General features: G+C 57.4%; 1 protein-coding gene across 1 annotated transcript; it reads right to left on the bottom strand.

Annotated features, from left to right (window-relative positions):
- Window positions 1-6: 6 nt before the first annotated feature.
- MSX1 (msh homeobox 1) lies at window positions 7-2,367 on the bottom strand. The gene has a single exon (XM_081812639.1). The coding sequence runs from the start codon at window positions 2,121-2,123 to the stop codon at window positions 1,647-1,649; it is 477 nt and encodes a 158-aa protein (XP_081668765.1). The 5' UTR covers window positions 2,124-2,367; the 3' UTR covers window positions 7-1,646.
- Between the last annotated feature and the right edge of the window lie 17,043 nt (window positions 2,368-19,410).

Below are 19,410 nucleotides of genomic sequence, written 5' to 3'. Positions count from 1 at the left end.
GTCTCAATGGTCTCTTGGATCTCTCCCACCCCCAGCGCCTTGGCCCTCTGGACACACACAAATGGGCGTGGCGCCGGGGGGGGGGGGGGGGAGGCTGCAATCACTTCTCCACCTGTGTCTGGGTTTGCAGAGATCAAAGGTGCCAAGCTTTTTCTTAGGGCTTCAAAATATACTTCAAGGATGGGAGGTGAGCGAGCACCTCGAGAGAGGGTTCCCGCAGGTCTGAGACTGAGTCCTCTGGGCCAGTCAATCCCTGCCACACAGGGCAGCCGTGGCCAGATAAAACATAGAACAAATTATTTCCAGGACAACGGGGATCACAAGGACTTTGGGGTCTGGGTGGAGGCCCTAACTGAATTCCCAAGTCCCGGAAAGGCCGCTTTCCCTACCCAGCAGCTTCTTCCCTTGGGAAAAATGAATTCAAGTCCAGAATGTTTCACCATGCGGGTTTTGCCTAAGCATGCATTTTTTCGTTGTTTGTGTGTGTGTGTGTGTGTGTGTTTTAATGATCCTTTGGGCTCACAGACCACCAGGATATGAGTCAAACGAAACCTCGTGTTAACATCCCCCCTTCTTCCCTGCTCCAGGCCATTGAGAGTCCGGGAAGCAGTTGGCCCCCGACTCGCTTTCCGCCTGGCTGCCCGAGGGGCGGGCGCCGAGGAAAACGTCACTCCCTTCGGTAGCGACAGCACAGCCCTGGGCCACCTTCTCCAGCCCTTAGGCCCAGGGAGCGGTTGGCCTTTCAAAGACGTTTAATCCCTAGATAAAAATCATTCCTCAGCATCACGCCATTGAATTCGGGTTGCTATTATGCCGCGCAAAATAATCGGAGGAAACGAGGAAAACTTGGGAATTTCCCGTGCTCCTGAAATATCTCCGAGCGTGTTTGCTGGGCAGAGAAGCCGGGGGGCCATGAGGCCTTGGAACGACCCCGAACGCGCCTTTGACGGCTGGAGTCCGCTTCAATGGGCCCAGTCGGCGAATTTGGGAGCTTCCCACCGCAAGGGAGGGGGCGCCTCCCACTAATTGACTTGGTGCCCCGCCCCCTCCACTGGAACCTGAGCGCCCCCTCCCACTAAATGACCCATCCACCAGGAGCACTAAGTATCTGCCTGAAACTTGAAGGGGGAAGGGGGAATCTTGCAAGAGGTTAAGAACCTCTGGGAAAAGAGATACTTTAATGCGGGGGGTGAGGGCAGTCTTCTACGAGAAAGTGAAACTCTGAGCGCAGGGAAGATGTCCGCACCACTTGGACCCACCCGTAGGGATAACGGCGAAGTAACAGGGTTTTGGGGGCAGACTGGGAAGTGGGGACTCTTGGGGTCCTTTGACGGGGGCTGGAGGCGAGGGTGCCCAGACACCTGGCCCTACAAGTTAACTGCCAGCCGCAGCGTCCCCTGGCCAAGGCGAGGAGCCCGCGAAAGTGGACCGAGAGCTGGGTTTCAGCCAGGCCTCCACCCCTTTAGCTGATGCGATTGGGGAGAGGAGTAAACCCGGGCCTCCCCGCCAAACCCTCTGCAGCACCAGCTCCAGGTATCCAGCTGCAGGTACGCAGCCGCTGGAGACAAGCAGGCGCCGGCGCGCGGCCTGGCGCCCTCGGGTCCCGCACCCCCGCCCGGCCCCCTCCCCCGCCGCCTGGGTTCTGGCTACTTACTGGCCGGGGGCGGGGAGAAGCGGGGGCTCTGCATCCACGGGGTCCTCTCGGGCTTCTCGGGGCTCTCGGCTTTGACCAGCGCATCTTCTGGCAGCTTGAGAAGTCCTCCCACCGAGAAATGGCCCAGCGGCCGCGGCGAAGACGGCGCGTCAGGGGCTCCCAGCGACCCCGGCCGGGCGCCCAGGGGCGGCGCAGAGCCGCCCGCCGCCTGTGCGCCCTCGGAGGCCACCAGGGCGCTCTCCTTGGCCCCGGGCTTCCTGTGGTCGGCCATGAGCGCCTCCACGCTGAAGGGCAGGAGTGAAGGGGACACTTTGGGCTTGGCCCCCTCCTCGTCTGCGCCCATGGCGGCCGCCGTGGCCGCGGTGGCGCTGGGGGCCTGGCCCCCGCCTCCCCCCGCCGGCTTGCCGAAGGCGGAGTCCTCCACTTTGACACCGAGTGGCAAAGAAGTCATGTCAGCAGCCGGGGCCATGCAGAGCCGGGCCCCCCCTCCAGCCGCAGCACGGGCCAGCCGCCGGGCATGGGCTTCGGGCGGACTGGGAGCGCGGCCGGCCTTTGGGAGCGCCCGGGGCCCTGGCCCGGCGGGCCCTCGCGCGCGCGCCTCCCGCTCCTCCCCAGAAGGCCAGCTCCGGCGCTCGGGGCCTGGTTCTTCGCTGGCGCCGCCGCGCAGGCCGAGTTCCCGGGCGCACTCGCCGGCTCCGGGTCGGGCCGCAGCTCCCCAGAGAACTTGTTAATAAGGCGAGGCCAGCGCGGCGGCGGCCAATCAGCGCGCGAGGGGGCGGGCCCGGCGCAAGCCATTGGGCCGCGCTCCTGCGGACTGGCCCCGGGGCGCACTGGGCCGCGGGGCGCGCGGGGCAGGGCCGGGCCCCCCGGAGGGCAGAGGAGGGGAGGGGGCGCGGGAGAAACTTTCTTCGGCGGTGCAGCCTGGGCCGCCTCTTTCCGGGTGCCCGTCGGTCTCTATTTTTCTGTGTTCCTGGGGGACTTCTCTTCTGCCCACCCCTCTCTCCCACGCCTCCCTTTTTTCTGTACTCCTTCCCTGGTTCTCTCTACCAAGGCTTCTCCTACCTTCTTCTTCAGTCAGCTGCTGGGTGCGTTTCTCTGTCCCCCTCCGATACCTGCCTCCCCTCTTCTGTACCACGATCATTTGAGATGAGTCATTTCATGAGTACTTCTTTTATAGTTTAAAAAATCCGCCTGGTTATTTAGTAGAAAGACGGGTTGTTAATTTCTTTTCCTTAAACACCTTTATTTTCTTCCTCTGTTTCAATCTTCCAAACTTTACCTCGGAGTAAAAGTGGGCCTTTGTCTCTTTCTAAGCGCTGGACTGAAGTTTGCCTAAAGAAGCCCCTCTCCTGGGGCGCTGTGGATGCTAAGGATAAGAATACATAATATTATCCGGGGTCGGTAATCGATTTTCATTCATGATGTGTACTTTTCCCCGCTGTGGACTTCCCCGGGAGGATTACAACACCTATACCGGCGACCAGCTGGGGGAAGGAGCCGCCGGGTCCTTTTGATATAGAACTTATTGAAATAAAAGCAGCAGAAACGTCAACAAAACACTGATCTGGCCTTAATGTGACCTCAAAGCGTCCGCGGAAACAAAAACACATCCCTGCCTCTGGGTCCAGGATGGCACAGGGGTGGGGAGGCACAATTGTGGGAGGGGGGCAGGGGGGAAAAGAGGACTGTTCCTTGGTGGCTGGGCTTGAGAACTTCTATTTTGCCAGTTTCAGAGGAAACGTGATTTTTTTTTTTTCCTGCTTAAAAAAAATGGAGGAAAAGGATGTTGGAAGTGTGGGGAGACTTAAGATCTATGCAAAGTCGGGTCGGGGCTCGGCAGTTTTCTGCGCCTCCTCTTTATGGCCTCTTCTCCCGGGGCCCAGGCCGGCGGCTCCGGGGGAGCCAGCGGCGGTGATTGGCGGCTCACCGGGACCGGCCATTGATGACTGCGGGGTTCTAATCTCCAGGAAACACAAGGGGCTGCCGCGGCCATTTAGGGGTAATTATCCGAGCGCGGAGGGACAGCGAATTCCCTCGCCTTTTAACTGGGCCCAATAAAAGCTGTAGATTAGGGGCGTCCAGATTAAGGAAAATGAATTGCTAGAGCGGGAACTTTATTACCCTGACGGCGTCCGGGGTCTGGCGGGAGGGGTCGGCCTGCGGACGCCAGGGTGATCGGCAGCCTCACATCTGTCCATAGGCTCCAGAGATATGTGCAGGCCTTGGGGCGGGTTCAGGAATACTCGCATCTGTGACATTTACGTCTCCAGATTTCTTACTCACCCAAGACTGCAACACAAGCATGGGGCAGGGTTTGGGGCCTCTAGCTCCCGCGTCGGGCCCAGCTGGAGGCGTGGGGCACCCTCCGGCCCATCTTAATCTCACCATACCCCAGGAGGAGGGGGCGGGGGCAGGACGAATAGAGAGTCCTTCCACCGGGCAGCGAAACCGAGGTCCCGGAGGTACGCCTGAGGATGCAAGGATAGGAGACCGTAGGACCCATTTTAGGGCTGACCGAACTGATGCTCAGCAAGGCTGTAGGCCGAACTCCCTGCTAGCAGCCCAGCCCGGACAGCGAACTTCCATTGCCTGCTTTTTTAATTTATCGGTCTCTGAAACAACACCCTACCGCCGAGCCGGAATCTCACTCTGCACTGGGGTTACAGGGGGAGAAGAAACCGATGGCCCTTGGCTCTTTAGGTCCTCGTGTCAGAAGCGAGCAGTTTGTCTTTCTGACCGGGGCTTGCTTTGTTCCAACGTCGTCTCCCGTCTCAAAATGTTTGACTCTGAGATCACTTTCAGAACCCGATATAACTAAGAACTTCCTCCGTAGGCAAATACGCATCAGTAAAAACAACTTCAGGGGCTCTGGACCCACGTGGAGCCCGCCAGCTAAGAACCCCTGCTTGAGGACAGAGCAGGGGCTCGAACCCCGAGAGTGCAGCCGCGCGACGCAGAGGGGTCTGGGGGCTGTCTCTGGCGGCGGGACAGCCAGGCCCAGCGCGGGCCGGGGGCCGGCCAGCCGGGCGGCGGGAGAAGGGCCGCATCGCTAATTGCGGGGATAAACAATCTGTCACGATCCCTCAGCGCGCCTAATAGGCAGACGAGGATGTTGTTTTTAGGCGCCAGCGGCGGCCCGATCAAAGGCAGCAGCCGGCGCAGGGGCCCTTGAAGTCGCGCCCCCGCCTCCTGGGAGCAGACCGCCTGCGCCCGCAGCCCCCCGGCCCTGCCGCCCGCCCCTAGGCATCCCAAGCCCGTCCGGAACCCCATGATATCTTTTTAGGTTCGGCCTGGGTTCGCGTCTGCTCTAGCCGGGCGCGGCGGGCTGGCCGGCTGCGTGCATTGCAAGGCGAGAAGAGTTGTGTCTGAAGAGGGAAAGGGGTTCAGAGGAGATTCCACGTGGAGTCCGTGCTCAGAATAGCACGCGGCTCTTGCACCGAGCTGCCCTTGAGCTGCGGGGGTAGGGATGCCCGCGGTCTCAGGGAAGGGAGTTAGAGAAAAGAAACAAAATGTCTATGCGTCTCTCCGAGCTTGTGGTGCCCACCGGAGGAGAAGCACAAGTTTTGGGGCGGCGAGAGGGAGCACTCTGTGCGTTTATTTTTGTCTGGGCCTTTCCGGATTTCCCGGTTGGTGGGTTTCTCGAGCTGACAGGGCCGTGGCGGGGGGGTAGGGGGGTGTGGGGGGGGGTACCGCTGCGCGCGTTATCTCGCCTCCAGCACTAACCCCCAGGCGCTTCTACCCCGGCATTTCTCCGCGGGGCCGCAGTAGCCGAGAAAGCCGGGCAGTAATTCATGCCTGGCAAGGGCAGGGCTGGCCCGCAGCAGATAAAGCTCGGGGACTGGTGCTCGGCTAGCATCCTCGCGCGCTCCGCTCCATCCTCCTCAGTCCGGGGAGGCTTAAAGCACTCTCCGTCCCGCAACAAAGCGCCTTGGCGTTCAGGATCCTACAGACGGATTGCCCTGCGTCCACTCTCTGGGCCACTAAATGGTGATGGGTTTGGTCTTTTTCCTCCAAACGCCTATTTTAGGAGGGGGTGCGGCGGTGGAGGAAGGGTGGTGTTTTTAAACTCCCTCTTCGTAGGCAAAGACTAGTTTTTAGAGGGATCGCATCTTGAACAGCGCTATCACAATCTGGGTCTTGCCGCAAGGATTGGAAGAGCCTGCAGGCTGGCCCCTCACTTGGGCATTCGTTGTCGCCTCCGTCCGGTTTTTGTTTACGCCCCTCCCCCCCTTTCCAATGCATTTTGTGGCCTCGACCCAGGAATCCCGCGTGCATTTTTAAAAATGTGCAGCTCAGTGGGATCCCCCGGCAATTAGCGAGCCCCAAACAGTCCTCTTTAATAGAATGAATGTGCTATGAAAACCGATTACCCGGAACGATTTATTTTGGTGGGAATTCACCAATCTCCAGGAGGGCGGCGGAGGGGGAGAGAGAGGAGGTATTTTGTCCTGAGGTTGGGGGTGGGGGGTGGGGGTTGACGGATAGACAGAAAGCAGGAACTCGGGATCCCCCAACCTGCGGAGGGGGCCTCCCAACCCCGCGTCTTCCAGTCTTTTGGCCTCTGTCGCCTGGAAGTGAATGGCTGGGAGTCAGAGGTTTGGGAAACTGTCTGGGAGTCACTGACGGTATCCTTCGGGAGGATTTCACAGCTTCCCAGAGAAAAACTCTGAAGAGCTGGGAACTCCAGGGAGTCTTCAGCTACTGGCTGAATATCCACAGCACCGATCCAGATCAACACGCTTTCTGCTTTCTTGGGACCTGGACAGAACTGAAGTCTTTTAAGAGTTTAGGTGCCCTTCTTTAACGCAAAGTCCAAAAATAAATAAATAAATAAATACTTGTAAGAAATGTTTTCTCGTCCTTGCTAATTCCTCCGCCTTAAGTGGGCCCCGCCTGTACCTTGGAACTGCCCAAGTGTGGTGGATTTCACCCAACGCCAGGAAGAAATAGATAAGTCCGACTCCCGGCTCCTTCTCCCCTTCCCGCCCTTCCCCCACTCGCTTCTTTCCCCTCGCTCAGGCTGGGGCTTCCTTGTGTCTTTAAGTTCGGAAGCGGGTGAGGGGGCCTGGATCCGCGGGGGAGAGAGGGGCCCCCTTTCAAATGGCCCAAATTAATGTGATCGCGACATGAGGGTGCACTTGGGGAAGATGAAAGCGGAGGCCGGCCGGCTCCTCCTAGAGCTCTATAATTATAGATAATATATCCCATTTCAAAGCAATTAGACCAATCAGGCGTAACGAACCACTTTGCTGCCGACGAATAACAAAGGCGCACGGTTGTTTAAGCCCAGAGATGTCAGGCAGACCCCGAGGCTCCGGGGGCCGACCAAACGTCTTCCATCCTGGCTCTGCCCACCCCGGGCCGAGGAGGGCTCGCCCTTCTCCCCGCCAGGCGCTGCCCAGCCCGCTGAGGGCCCCGACTCGGTTCCGACAAAGGTTAGGGGATTGGAGGGAATGGGGAGAAGAGAATTGACTTTTATTGAGCTGGTGGTGTCAGGCCTCTCGTCAGAGGTCTCGAAAACTTTATCCGATTTAATCCTCTCTACCCTGGGAGACAGGCATTATTATAGGGCCCCCGCGCCCCCACCCCACATGAGAAAACAGAGTCAGAGAGGTAAAGTGTCTTGCCCAGGGTCGCACAGCTAGTTAGTGGTGGCGCCGGGATCGGGATGCAAGTGGGTCTGAACCCCCAAAATGCACTCCTTACACTGCAGGGAGCGATCTCTCTCACTGCGCTTTCAAGAGAGGAAATGAATGCATTGAAATACCGCAGATGCCCGCCGCTTTTGGTGGCACCTCCTCCTAGCCCCGCCCCCAATCCACAAAACGGGTGTTGGGTTCAGCTCATAGTGTACTTCTCTCCTGCTCCTCCCCTCCGCCTGCCTACCACCTACTTGAGAGTCTTGTAGACTGTTCAGTTTTTCTATGAATTTATCAAATGCCCAGGATCTCAGGTCTCTCAGAGAAAAAAACAGACTGCGAAATGGCTCAGCAGCCAATGGCTGAGTGTCAGTTTTTCTGAGCCTCGGTTTATCCACTTCAAAGTGGGCACACTGTTCCCCAGCTCAGATACAGTGAGGTTGGCCCTTGCTGCTCCCGCAGCTCCTCGCCAGGCTGACTGCTCTGTGGCAGGTTCCCAGCACTGCGAGCCCTTGGCATGGGGGTGGGGGAGAGGAGTGCTAGGGCCTTCCTCTGGGCCGGTGGATTCCGCCCCTGCAGGAAGATCCAGGGAGGCCCGAGGTACCTGTGTTGGTGGGGAACCTCGGGTTTCACCCCAGCTCCGCAACCCTGGGAAAGAGACAGAGGGAGAGACCTAGACAAGGCAGGGAGGGAGGGGCAGGAAGGCAGAGAAGCCCAGGCAAAAAGAGACTCAGTTACAGCCATGGATACAACCAGGCTGACAGCCAGATCCTCCCACGATCCAGGCACTCCTGAGAAACTAAATATTAAGTGAAATGGAAGGCCAGTTTGGGGTTCCGGGGAAATCCAGGGTTGACACTAGAAAAGAGAGCAGTGGAGGGGAGTCTAGGGAGTGGTCCTCAGAAACATTGCCCCCGCTTGCCATCAGGGCAGCCCACAGGACTTTGCAGGAGGTGCCCCTTCTGGGAGGAGGGATGGAGAACGAGGTTGAGGGAGCCCACGGCCCCCTCCCACCTCGACTCCCACCCCATTCCTCTTTCTCTGGTCTTTCTCCCCCCGGGCCCCTGGCTTCTGACATTCCTTCTCTACATCCTCTTTCTCTTTCTCTCTCTCTCTCTCTCCAAATGGGTCTCTCTCTTGGTCTTTTTGGGTGGATCTCAAAGCCTCTATATCTTCCTCTCTCTGATCTCTGTCTCTTGTTCTGTCTCTCTCCAGTGCTGTGTTTCTTTTCTCCCCCTGCCTGTCTGTCCCTTTCTCGGATGGAGCCTCTCCCCACCCCCCACCCGCCCCAGGCACCCATGATTCAGTTAGAATTACTGCCCTCAAGTCACTCAGAAGCTAATGCAACTCCAGCCAGTTCTGTCTGCAGATAGTGTCCAATTTCTGGAGCAGCCCTTCACACCTTCAAGAGCAGTGGGGAAGCATCCCTCCCTGCCCTGGCTCCTGCCTCTCCTGCCAATGGCCTCGAGCTAGTCATTTCTCCTCTGAGTCTGTTTCCACATCTGGACTGCGAGCCGCACAATATACCTTCGTCCTAGGGTCAGTGGGAGGATAAGAATGGAGGGTGGCAGAGGTTCAGCCCTGCGGAGAGGCAGGCCATTGATCTTGCTCTGCTCTGGACCCAGCGAAGGACACCAGACCCCACCCCACCTGCCCCTTCCCTCCAGACCTGGCCTGAAGGGGACGACCCCTCCCCGCAGAGTCTGGACCCTCTTGCACTTTCTTCGCACCAAACCCCAGCCATCCAGAAAAGACAGCGACTGGCCTCTGCCCTATACTCCCCTCCCTCCCTCAGGCCTCCGAGATCCTGGAGCCTCCCTTTCCTTGCCTGTGAGCTGGGACCAGAATGTTCATCCCATGAAGTGAGCTGGGGTGCTCCCGGAGCGGCAGCTACCTTCCTGGGTGGGGTGAAAGGCTAGGGGAGGCAGTGGCTGCGAACCCTCCAGCATGCAGTAAGCGCTCAATCAGTGCGCAATGGAACACCCGCGTTGCATAGATAGGGACACTGAGGCCCAGATTGAGAGAACAGGCACTAAAATGCGGGTTCCCCAATCCTAACCCAGTGCTCATCCTTTTCCGCCCCCCCCGGGGGGGGGGCCGGTTGGTGCCAGTGGGAACCCGCCCTGACTGAGCACCGACTATGTACCAGGTGCTTCAAATGCATCATGACAGTTACTTCTCACAACAGTCTCCGAGGTGGGCATCCCTCTTTCCTGATGAGAAAACCGAGATTTGGAGAGTTGAAGCCGCGTGCTTCGGGCCGCGCCGCTGGGCATCGCAGACACCTGGACCGGTTCCAGCGCCAGGACGGTTTTCCCTGAGCCACGCGTGTAGGGGAGAGTGGGAATGTCTGGTGTCCCCCTCCCAGCCTCTGGCATGGGGAAGGTGGGCCGTGGAGGTTGTAAATGCCGGAGGCTTTAATGCAGTTCTGTTTTCCTTCACCTCCAGCGGGTTTGGCACTGCGTTGTCCAGGCATGCGGCGGGTGCCCAGACCTGCAGGTTCTGGGTGCGCGCTGAGGGGGCGGGGCCACGACTCCAGCGGAGCCACGCCCCTCCGGATCTGGGGATCCCGGCCCCGCCTGCCAGCGACCCCAGCGAGTGGACAGCGCCCGCCTAGACCCCAGTTCCCGCATCCGTGTAATGGACGCCGCTTTGCGGTGCTCCCTGAGACTGTGTGAGGAGGATCTGAGTCCAAGGAAACTGGAAAACTGAAGAGTGGAAGGCCAGGTTGGGGAATAAGTCCTAATAATAGTAGTTAACACGTAGTGACAATTACTATTGCCAAGCACCGTTCTGAGCTCGTATCTTGACACTTTTAATCCAAGCAACAACTCTGTTTTTATCTCTAGTTTACAATACGGGGAAACTGGAGTTAAATAGTTTACAGGAGAAAAAAAACAACAAAAAGGCATAGAGTGTTCTAAGATTTCTCCTGGCACCCCAGGGGATTTTCAGTGCGCCCCACAGCATGGATGTACCCCACTTTGGAGACCCCTGCCCTCGACTCCTTGACGGGAGAAAGGCAGAGAAGGCTGCAAAGCCTTGCCCATCCACAAGGCGTGGTGCTTCCGGCTGCCCCTGCTCTGATCCCCATGAGTGGGCATCGGTCTGGCTTCCCCTTGCAAGCTTGTGTGGTCCCCTGGGACTAGCACGGGGCCTGCCTTAAAGAGGGGACACTTCAGAGGAGAGGTGGCTGGATGACTAGCAGGTGACAGAAAACCTTCAGCACCAGCCAGACTCCTGGTCTAGAGCACCCCCCATTGGGCCAGCTGCACTGCGGCAGGAGATAGGGCCAGAGAGCTGAACCTTGGGGTCAAGGGTAAAGACAGTCCATCTTAGTGCTGATGGAATAGTTCTTGAACGACGCTTTTAAAAGGACACTGAAGTCAGTCCTCCTCAGTTGTTGGCTCTGCTGCCTTATAAATCTCCCTTGAACTTGAAGGGGAGTTCTAGCTGCCTCTTCCTCTGAAGACAGGCATCTGAAGCCCAGAGGGGTCACACAAGGTGCTTGGTGTCACTCAGAAAGGCCTGCACGGACTCCAAGTCCTGGCCAAGCAGGCCACCTCCGCTCCGCAGCGCCTCCCCCGGCCGCGTGGGGAACGCCAACCGTGGGGCCCCGGAAGCTGGGAGGACTCGGCCCTGGTGCATTCCTCTACAGGCCCCACCCTGCTCCGAAGGCTGAATTTCCCTCCCTGGGTCTTTCTGGGGAGGAAAAGTATTCTCCCAACAGCCCCCTCCCCAACTTTTCAGGCAAGAATGAGCAAACTCTCCCATGGCACCTCTCCAGCCGGTGGTGCCCCCAACCCCCTTGGGCTTCCTCCCCAGCCAGGGGTGCACAACAGCCCCACCTGAAGGGGACCCTTTCCATCCCTGGGGAGACCTCCTATCTGATGGAAAGGTGGGCCCCTGGACGCAGCCCAATTAAGTGAAAAGAAATCCGGCCTTATCATGTTCAGGGGTAGTCCCCGGCGGTGGTCCCGCGGCGGCCCCGGAGGGTCGCTGTCTGTTTGATTTTCCTGCTCAGACACACTTGTTTAAACAGACCCCTCAGGGCCTCCAGTAACCTGAGCCAGCAGGGAGTGTGATTGCCAGGTAAGGGGAGGCCGGCTCGGGATTGGGGGAGGGAGAGGGAGGACGGGTGGGAGAGAAGCGGAGGAGGCCACCTTTAGAAAGCGGAGGAGTCTCCACAGTGTGCTCTGTGCGTGCGGAGTTACTGACCCTCTCCAGTCTCCCTTTCTTGTTCTGGGTGAGGATTAATTGACTAAGAACACCTCCTAAGTGTTTGGAGCTGTTCCTGACACAGCCCGGGGGCTCAGTGTGGTGCTTGGCCAGTCTGTTCCAGCCAACACAGCGCCCCCGCCCCACCCCGCCCCAGGAGGGTACTGCTGTGCCCTTTTAAATAGATGAGGAAGAGGAGGTCCAGAGTCGCACAGTGACTTCGATGGGCCAGTGTCTAGAGACAGCATCCCAAACCAGCCCTGTGACCCCCAAGCCGTGTCCTTTCGTCCCCACCACACCCTGGAGCCTGGCTCCCAGCTCGGGCTCAGGGCCCTGCACCTGCGCAGTGTGGGGAGGGGCACAGCGCCCTGGAGGTGGGGCCGCGGAGTCAGCAGACCCCTCAGCAGGGCCTGTGAGGCTCCTCGGGATCCGTGCCCTCCTTCTCCCCACATCTCCCAACCCTACCTCCCTCCCTCTCGCCCCTTCTCTGAAACCTGGCTCAATCCTAGGCCACCCTAGCTCCCCAAAGTTGTCCAAGCACTCCCGCGGGGGGAGGGAGGGCGTGGCAGAAACGGGGTGTTCTCTCTGCCCGGTTTTTCTCTTCTCAGACACCCTCAGAGCTCCATCCTCCTCTTCCTCCCAGATCTCTGCTGCAATGTGCCTTTCTCAGAGAAGGCTCCCTCCACCACCTTCTCTAAGGCACCAGAACTCTCCCCCAGACCACGGGTCCCTCTATCCTGCTGATTTTTCTCCATGGCACACACTGCCATTAGACATTTTATTATCTCTCTTTCCTAGTTTGTTATCTGTCTCCCCCTCACCCCACCCCTTCACATTCAGCCCCGTCAGGGCAAATGCTCGTTTTGTTCACCAAGCACAGGGCCCAGCACATAGCAGATGCTCAGGAAATATTTCCGACTGACTGAACAAATCTCCCATATACTTGTGTCTTTAGGAAAGTTGTTGATCTCTTCATGTCTCGGTTTTCTCAGCTGGAAAATGGGCCTAACCCACCTACCCACCTTATGTTGTGAGGATACACAAGATAAAGCCTACTGGGCACAGTGCCTGGCACTGAGGAAGCCTGAGGTAAAACTTGTTTTCTGACTAAAAGAGGTCAGTGGGCTCTCGGGAAGATTCCTGTCATTGCAATGGAGTGATGTGACAGGAAGGGCCACGGTGACGGATGTTTATAGCACGTCCCAGAAGATACATACACTTTCCTTCTCACACATTATCTGAGCCTTGCAATGACTATCTGAGCTGACGAGGAGATGTTTGAATCTTTCTCTAGGCGGAAGGCCGAGGCCCAGAGAAGTCAAGACACTTGTCCAGATGCAGCACAGCTGGGGAACTCTTTCACATTCCCAAGACAACTCTCCAGGCCCTGCTCCAAATCCCCATCCAGAGGCTGGCAGCTTGTGGGCCAATACCCTCGGACCAGATCTGGGTGCTGTCCTTGGAAGGACTGGCGTGCATGTTCACATTGTGTAGCTCCTTCTCAGGTGCCAGGCAGTTCCCCGGAGGAGGACCCTGGGGCCCAGACAGCCTGTGAGGTGGGGACCCGGAGGACCGGACAGGGTTTGGACGTGCCACATGGAGGAGAAAAAGCCAGTTCAGAGAAGAACAGCAGGGAGGTGGGAAGGGGCAGGGTGCGCAGGGTGCGCAGGCCGGGGAGGCGACCCCAAGGCTCCGCAGCAACCCTGTCTGCCTTCTGGCATTCCCAGACGCTCTGGACTTTTGGTCGGAGGGCAGTATGGGGCCTCCTGGGGCTTCCGCGGCCTCCATTTCCCCAGCAATAACAGTCATTGTGGCTGCCTTCTCAAGCCCTCATTATCCTGTGTTTACAACCCTTCCAGAAAAACCAAACCAGCCCAGCACATCCCTCCCCGCTTCATAGGCCACGGTGTGAGTTCTGCTTTTTGAGTGCAGGCAGATAAGCCTCTCCCAGAGGCCCCCCAGCGCTGGGCAGTGACTCGTGGAGCCTCTGGTTGCCCACGAGGGTGTTCGAGGCCTTTCTAGCCTGCAGGGCAAGTTTGCAAGAATTCTTCAGCCTCGCACTTCGAAGAAGGCAGTGGAGAGAGAAGGCGGTGATGCTGGCCCTGCGCGAAGCACTTTCATCATCTCGGTGACTGTGTCCCACAGCCCTGACACCCAGGTGCCATTAACCCACTTAACAGATGAGAAAACAGAGGCATCGAGAGGCTGGGGTCGAAGGCAAGGGGCTCAGTGGACTGGGTTTGCTTCTGACATCAGGCACGAGGAGAATATTAATGGCGTAATGATTGCCACCACGAAACTCGCTTGTGCAGGCTCTCTACTCACGTCATCTCTCTGATTCCTCCTGGCCTCATGGGGTTCGCGCTGTGCTCTCCATTTCAGGGGAGGCAAAGATGATGAGGGTGACCTGTAAGTGGCCTAAGGCCACTCAGCTACTGGAGGGTGAGGGAGAGAATCTGAACCTTGCAAAGGAGGCTCCTCAAAGAGGCTCAGGTGGCCAAACCAAAAGGACACAAACATTTTGTGCCGTGATTGCTCGCTCCCTCCCCACCTGTGTGTGGCCATCAAAGACGGGACAGTAGGTTGCTCTGCTCAGCTGATGCATCTGGGGCAGAACTGGTCTCAAATACCAAGCCAGAGCTGGGTCTCAGCTAGGGAAGGAGCCAGATGCAAGGGAGGCGGGAGGTGGGGAGAGCAGAGGAGGAAATGAGGGTGCGTCAAAGGGACACCCCCTCCTGCTCCGCCAGGTTTGAGGTCCATGTGCAAGGCCCAGGGTGGGATGGGCGTCTTCAAAGAGGAGGCTTCCAGGGGCTCGACCGTCCTTTCCTGGATGCCAGGGCTCTCCTGAACAGAGACCCAGGGCTTCCCATGAGAATTAAAAAAAAATAGAAATCATGCTACAGAATGCCAGGAAGTGAGGAAGCCCATCCACTCTGTGGACACTTCTCAGACTTGATGCCATTTACTCTTCACCTCCGACCTGGGACAGGGCATCAGGGTCCCAATTTCTGGAAGATGGGTTAAGTGGCTTGCTGAAAGCCATGCAGCAGGGTGGCATCCCCACTGTGCATGAGGGTCCATGTGATTCCGGGAGACCGGGCCCCAGCACATGGGACTTGGAATTGAGGCTGTCCCCTTAGGACACATGTTCATTTCCGAGGGCAGCAGAGGGAGCACCACAGAATGGCCGGCTTAAAACAGAACTATGGTTTCTCATAGTTCGAGAGGGTGTTCCGAGATCAAGGTGTCTGCAGGGCCCTGCGCTCTCTGGGTGGAATTCCTCCTTGTCTCTTCCTGCTTCAGTGGTGGCCAAGAAGCCTCTGTGTTTCTTGGCTTGTGTCTGCGTCACTCCAGGCTCCACCTCATGTGGTCTGTCTGTGTTCACACCATCTTCCCTCTGTGCGTCTGTCCAAATTTCTCTTTTCTTATCAGGACACCAGTCATATTGGACTAAGGTCCCACCTACTCAGGTATGACCTCGTCTTAACTTGATTTCTTCCGCAAGGATGCCATTTCCCAAATATTTAAGTCCCCACTGGCTGGTACAGGGGAGTGGGGAGCAGTTGGGACTTCAACATATCTTTGGGGAGAACACAGTGCAACCCACAACAGGAAGTACGTGTGTACCCCTTTTCTCCCAGGGAGCTGTGTGGTGCTGCCGGACACCCAGACTCTGAGAACACCCCGCTCAGAGCAGAATAATGGCAAGAAGAACTCCCAGGACCCGCGGCTCCTTGAGATGACACAGTGCCTTCACCACCTTTGGCAAAGCCCTTGTATGCTTTCGTGCCACCGCTGGACAGGAATCTTTACGCCCATTTTACAGACGAGGAGATTGAAGTTTAAGAGGGTTAGTAGCATTGCCCGGACCTGCAACCGTATCTGCCTGACTCCAAGACCAGGGTTGGGGTGGGCAGGCAAGGGTTAAGGCTGAGGCAGGGCAGGTGGGCCCGGTCCAGGCCCTGCTGACTCCTGGGGCTTGCAGCCCTGGGCACCGTCAGTTGCCTGGGAGCTGATTAAGATGTCACAGAGGATTATGATGTCAGGTGCAAGAATCCCGCTCCAGGAGGGGTGACTGCTGGGCTGGGAGGGAGGTTACCCTGGCAACGGAGACGGGACATCCATGCAGAGCAGTGGCATAGCATGGCGGGACGGGCATGGGATTTGGGGTCACCCTGTCCCGGGTGTGAATTCTGGCCCCTCGGCTCCAGCGGCCAGTGACCTCAGGTGAAACAACTCACCTTCCTGAGCTTCTTGTTCCTCATATGCAAGATGGAGGAGAATATTCCATCCCTGGGAGGCTCACATGGAACCACCAAGGAACATCCCCTGGCCTCTACAAGCATGTGCCAAACGGCAGTCCCCAGGGAACCCGGGCAGGCATTAGCTCCAGAGCTGGGGCTCAGGCGTGGGCAGGCTTGCCAGGGGTAGCAAAGAAATGGTGCCAAGCCACCTCGCTGCCAGGAGCTGAGGCTGCTTAGAAGGCAGCATCACCTAGCACTGAGGAGCTCTTTAGCGGCCCTCTTTGTGGTGGCCCGCGGGAGATCAAAGACTCTGCCCCGTCCCCTAAACTCTGCTCACATAGTGCTGACTACAACATGTAGTCGCTGCCTGCTCACTTGTCGCTTTCCCTGTTCTGCCACGAAGCCCGTTTCTTTAGATCCCTAGAAACCAGCACAGCGCCCGAGAAATGTTTGAATAAATGAAGGAAAAAATGAAAGTTTTCTCAACTTCCCCCTTTATGTCTCAGAATAAATTTCTCTATCTTTGAGGAAGAAATAGTCCACCTCCTCTGCAAAGCTGCCCCTCCTCAGTGCCCTTAATTCTAATCCTCTTATTTTTCCAAGCCCTGACTTTCATTTATCTACCCATCCACTCAGCCGTCTACCCACCCAGCTATGCAGCCACCTATCCTTCCACCCACCCATCAGTCATCCATCCATCCACCCATCCACTCATCCATCCACCCATCCATGCACCCACTCATCCACCCACCAATCCACTCATCCACTCACCCATCCACTCACCCATCCATCCAATCCACCCACCTATCCATCCACCATCCATTCATCCATCCATCCACTCATCCATCTGTCCAGCCATCTATCCATCCATCCACCCATCCATCTATCCATGACTTTTATTCACTCACCCACCCATTCATCTACCCATCCATCTATCCATTCCTGTACCTATTTACTCCCCACCCATCCACATCTCCATCTACCCGTCTACCTATTCACCTACCCATTTACTCCCCCACCCACCCATCCACCCATCCACCCATCAGGGCAATAGACATGTGAGTACCTGTCCCTTAGCCACCATGTCCTGTGCTAGCTCTGAGGGGCCCACAGTATCAAGTCAGACTTGACCCTGGCCCTGAGGAATTCTCAGTCTTGTAGGGGTGAGAAAACATGATGTGCAGGAGCGAGTGAAGAAAAGGGACGACCAGGTACTGGGACCTACAGAAGAGAAGTGTTACACTTGGGAAACAGGGAAGGCTCCCAGGGGAAGCAAGAACTAAAGGGGGCATTTCTCAGAGGAGGGGAACTTGGGCAGGAGAGGTGAGCAAAGAGGCAGCTGGGAAGCAACTCACTTTTCCACGGCCCTCACCACATACTGATGTCTCCTCCCCTTTGTGGAGCTCTCACACAGGCTCAGAGAGGTTAAGTAACTTTCTCCAAATCACCCAGCCTGTAAGTGGTAGAGCAGATTTGAGAAGCTCAGATTGCAGCTTCTCAGAGAGGTCTTGGCATGGCTTGAGCTGCCTATTTTCTATCACACCTCGTTCTACCTGTGTCTGTTGTCTCTCTCCCCCACTGGAAGGTCAGCTCCGTGAGGGCAGGGACCTTGCCTTGCTTCCTACTCAGTCCCCGGAGCCCGGAGCACCCAGCGTGCCCAGAGACATCTTTCCTGAGATGCTGTAGATGCACCGATCCGCGACCCACTCCTTGTAGCCCCTCTCTCCCTGGGAGCCTCAGTGCTTAGCTGCCTTCCGACTGTGGCCAGCTGGGTCTGGGAGGTGCCTGGGGCCCCTCAGCCCGACATTGACCCTTCGGGCCTCAGTGCTTCCTGGCCATGGCTGGCATCCCTGCTGCACATTTCTGATCGTCTTAGGAGACACGCACTGGGCAAGCAGATAATTGAAAAGATTACTCCAGGATGGGACTCGTGGACTGTTGATTTATGGCGTGTCATCCCTACTTCAGGGGTTTTATTACAAATTGAAGAATGGCTTCCCAACTTGGGCCTCGTGGCTGCATTTAACCTCCACCAGTCACACAGACCTGCGCTGGCTTCCAGGATATCTGCAAAGTCGCTGTGCCTCAGAGCCCTAGATGGGACCCCCTCCCTTCTCCTACTCCTCTTCCCCTCCCTCTGTGTGCATCTCTCCTCCTTTCTGTGCTGGGGATGCTGAGTGAGGCGGTTGGTGGAGTGTGAGGGGGCTTCACGGAGAAAATGGAGGATCTGTAAGCATGAGGAAGTTGACTCCACCTTGGAAGCTCAGCTGTTCTCCGGGACCCAGCTCAAAAGTCCCTCTTCTGAGGCTCTCCTTCATTCCCATCTGGAAGCCGTCCCCTTCCCCAGGTGTTTCCAGAGTTCCTGGCTGGCCCTCCGTGCATAGGAATCCACCCTTCCCACCTGGTGCTGGTGTTGCTGTGTTCATGGTCAATCTCTTCCATCTCCATGAGCACAGAGCTCCGCGGGGGTGGGCCTGATGCTGGGGAGTAGGGGGAGGATGGCAGGCACTGAGGTGGGGCAGCGAACACGGAGGCTGAAGATCAGTTGGGGACTGGTGTCATCCTCCACGGGAGCACAACCCATACAGCTGCGTGGCTTTGGGCAAATCACTTTACCTCTCTGAATGTGTCATTCCTTATTTATACTCTGGAGATAATGACACGCATCTTAGAACACTGTTCTCAACTGGACCAGCAGCAGCATCACCTGGGGACTTGTGAGCAATGCTGACCGTCAGGCCTCACCCTTGATCTGCTGCTGAATGAGAAATGCTGGAGCCCAGCAAGCCCCAGGGGGTTTGAAGCCAATGGGGTAGTGCCAAGAGCAATGTGTCCGATAATGCAGGTGAAACGAATAGTTGGGACAGGGAGTTGCTGGCCTCCCTTCCTCCGGCCTGAAACGAGGCTGCGGGTGCGACTCTAGCAGGAAAGGCGCTGGCCAGAAAGAAGCGCGTGTCCTGGAGCCAGCAGCTGCTGCCCATAGATCGCAGAGCACCCTCCTTCCCCGGGACAAATGTCCAAATGTCAAGGAAGGAAGGCAGCCCCGGGCGTCAGGCCTGGGGGGATGCTGGAAGCTTCGGAGAGAAGGAAACAGGTCTGAGTTCAAAACAGCCCTTGAGGAAGCTGGCGGAAGGGAAGCCAAGCAGCTTGGGGACGGGGAGAACCAGGGCACTGAGGGACCTGCCCCTTCCCCATTCTGTCCATTTCTGCCTCTAGACCATCTGTAGGGAGAGTTGGGCAGGGCACATTTCCTGCCCTACTGTGGGCCAACGACACGTGATGATGGGAAAGATGCAGCCACAGACAAGGGGACAAGGAATGTCCCCCCCCATCCCACCGCCGCCCCTGCCACCAAAAGCAGAAAGAGGCACTGAACAGCATCTCCCCTAAAGCCTTCCAGGGGGAACACGGCCCTGCCACCTGCTTGATCCGGGGCTCTGGCCTCCAGGACCATGAGAGGAGAAAGTTGTGTTGTTCAAAAGCCGCCCGCATTAGTGGTTCTTATGTCACCCCTAGGAAGTGAGCGCAGATTTTGTGTTAGTCCCCCAAGGGACAGATTATGTATTACTCCCTGTTAACACAGATGAGGAAGCTGAGGGTCAGAAAGGTTGAGTGCTCTTCCCAGGGTTGCTCAGCACTCAGGGGTCACCAGGAT

The sequence above is a fragment of the Leptonychotes weddellii genome, chromosome 2 (assembly GCF_054177405.1).
Source record: "Leptonychotes weddellii isolate Sample4059 chromosome 2, ASM5417740v2, whole genome shotgun sequence".
In the NCBI taxonomy this organism is placed as follows: Eukaryota; Metazoa; Chordata; class Mammalia; order Carnivora; family Phocidae; genus Leptonychotes; species Leptonychotes weddellii.
The sequence above is the reverse complement of the archived record's forward strand: the minus strand, read 5'-3'. Positions and strand labels throughout refer to the sequence as shown.

Bases quoted from the DNA above. Each gene is read 5' to 3' on its own strand.
- MSX1 (XM_081812639.1), bottom strand. From the start codon at position 2,123: ATGGCCCCGGCTGCTGACATGACTTCTTTGCCACTCGGTGTCAAAGTG.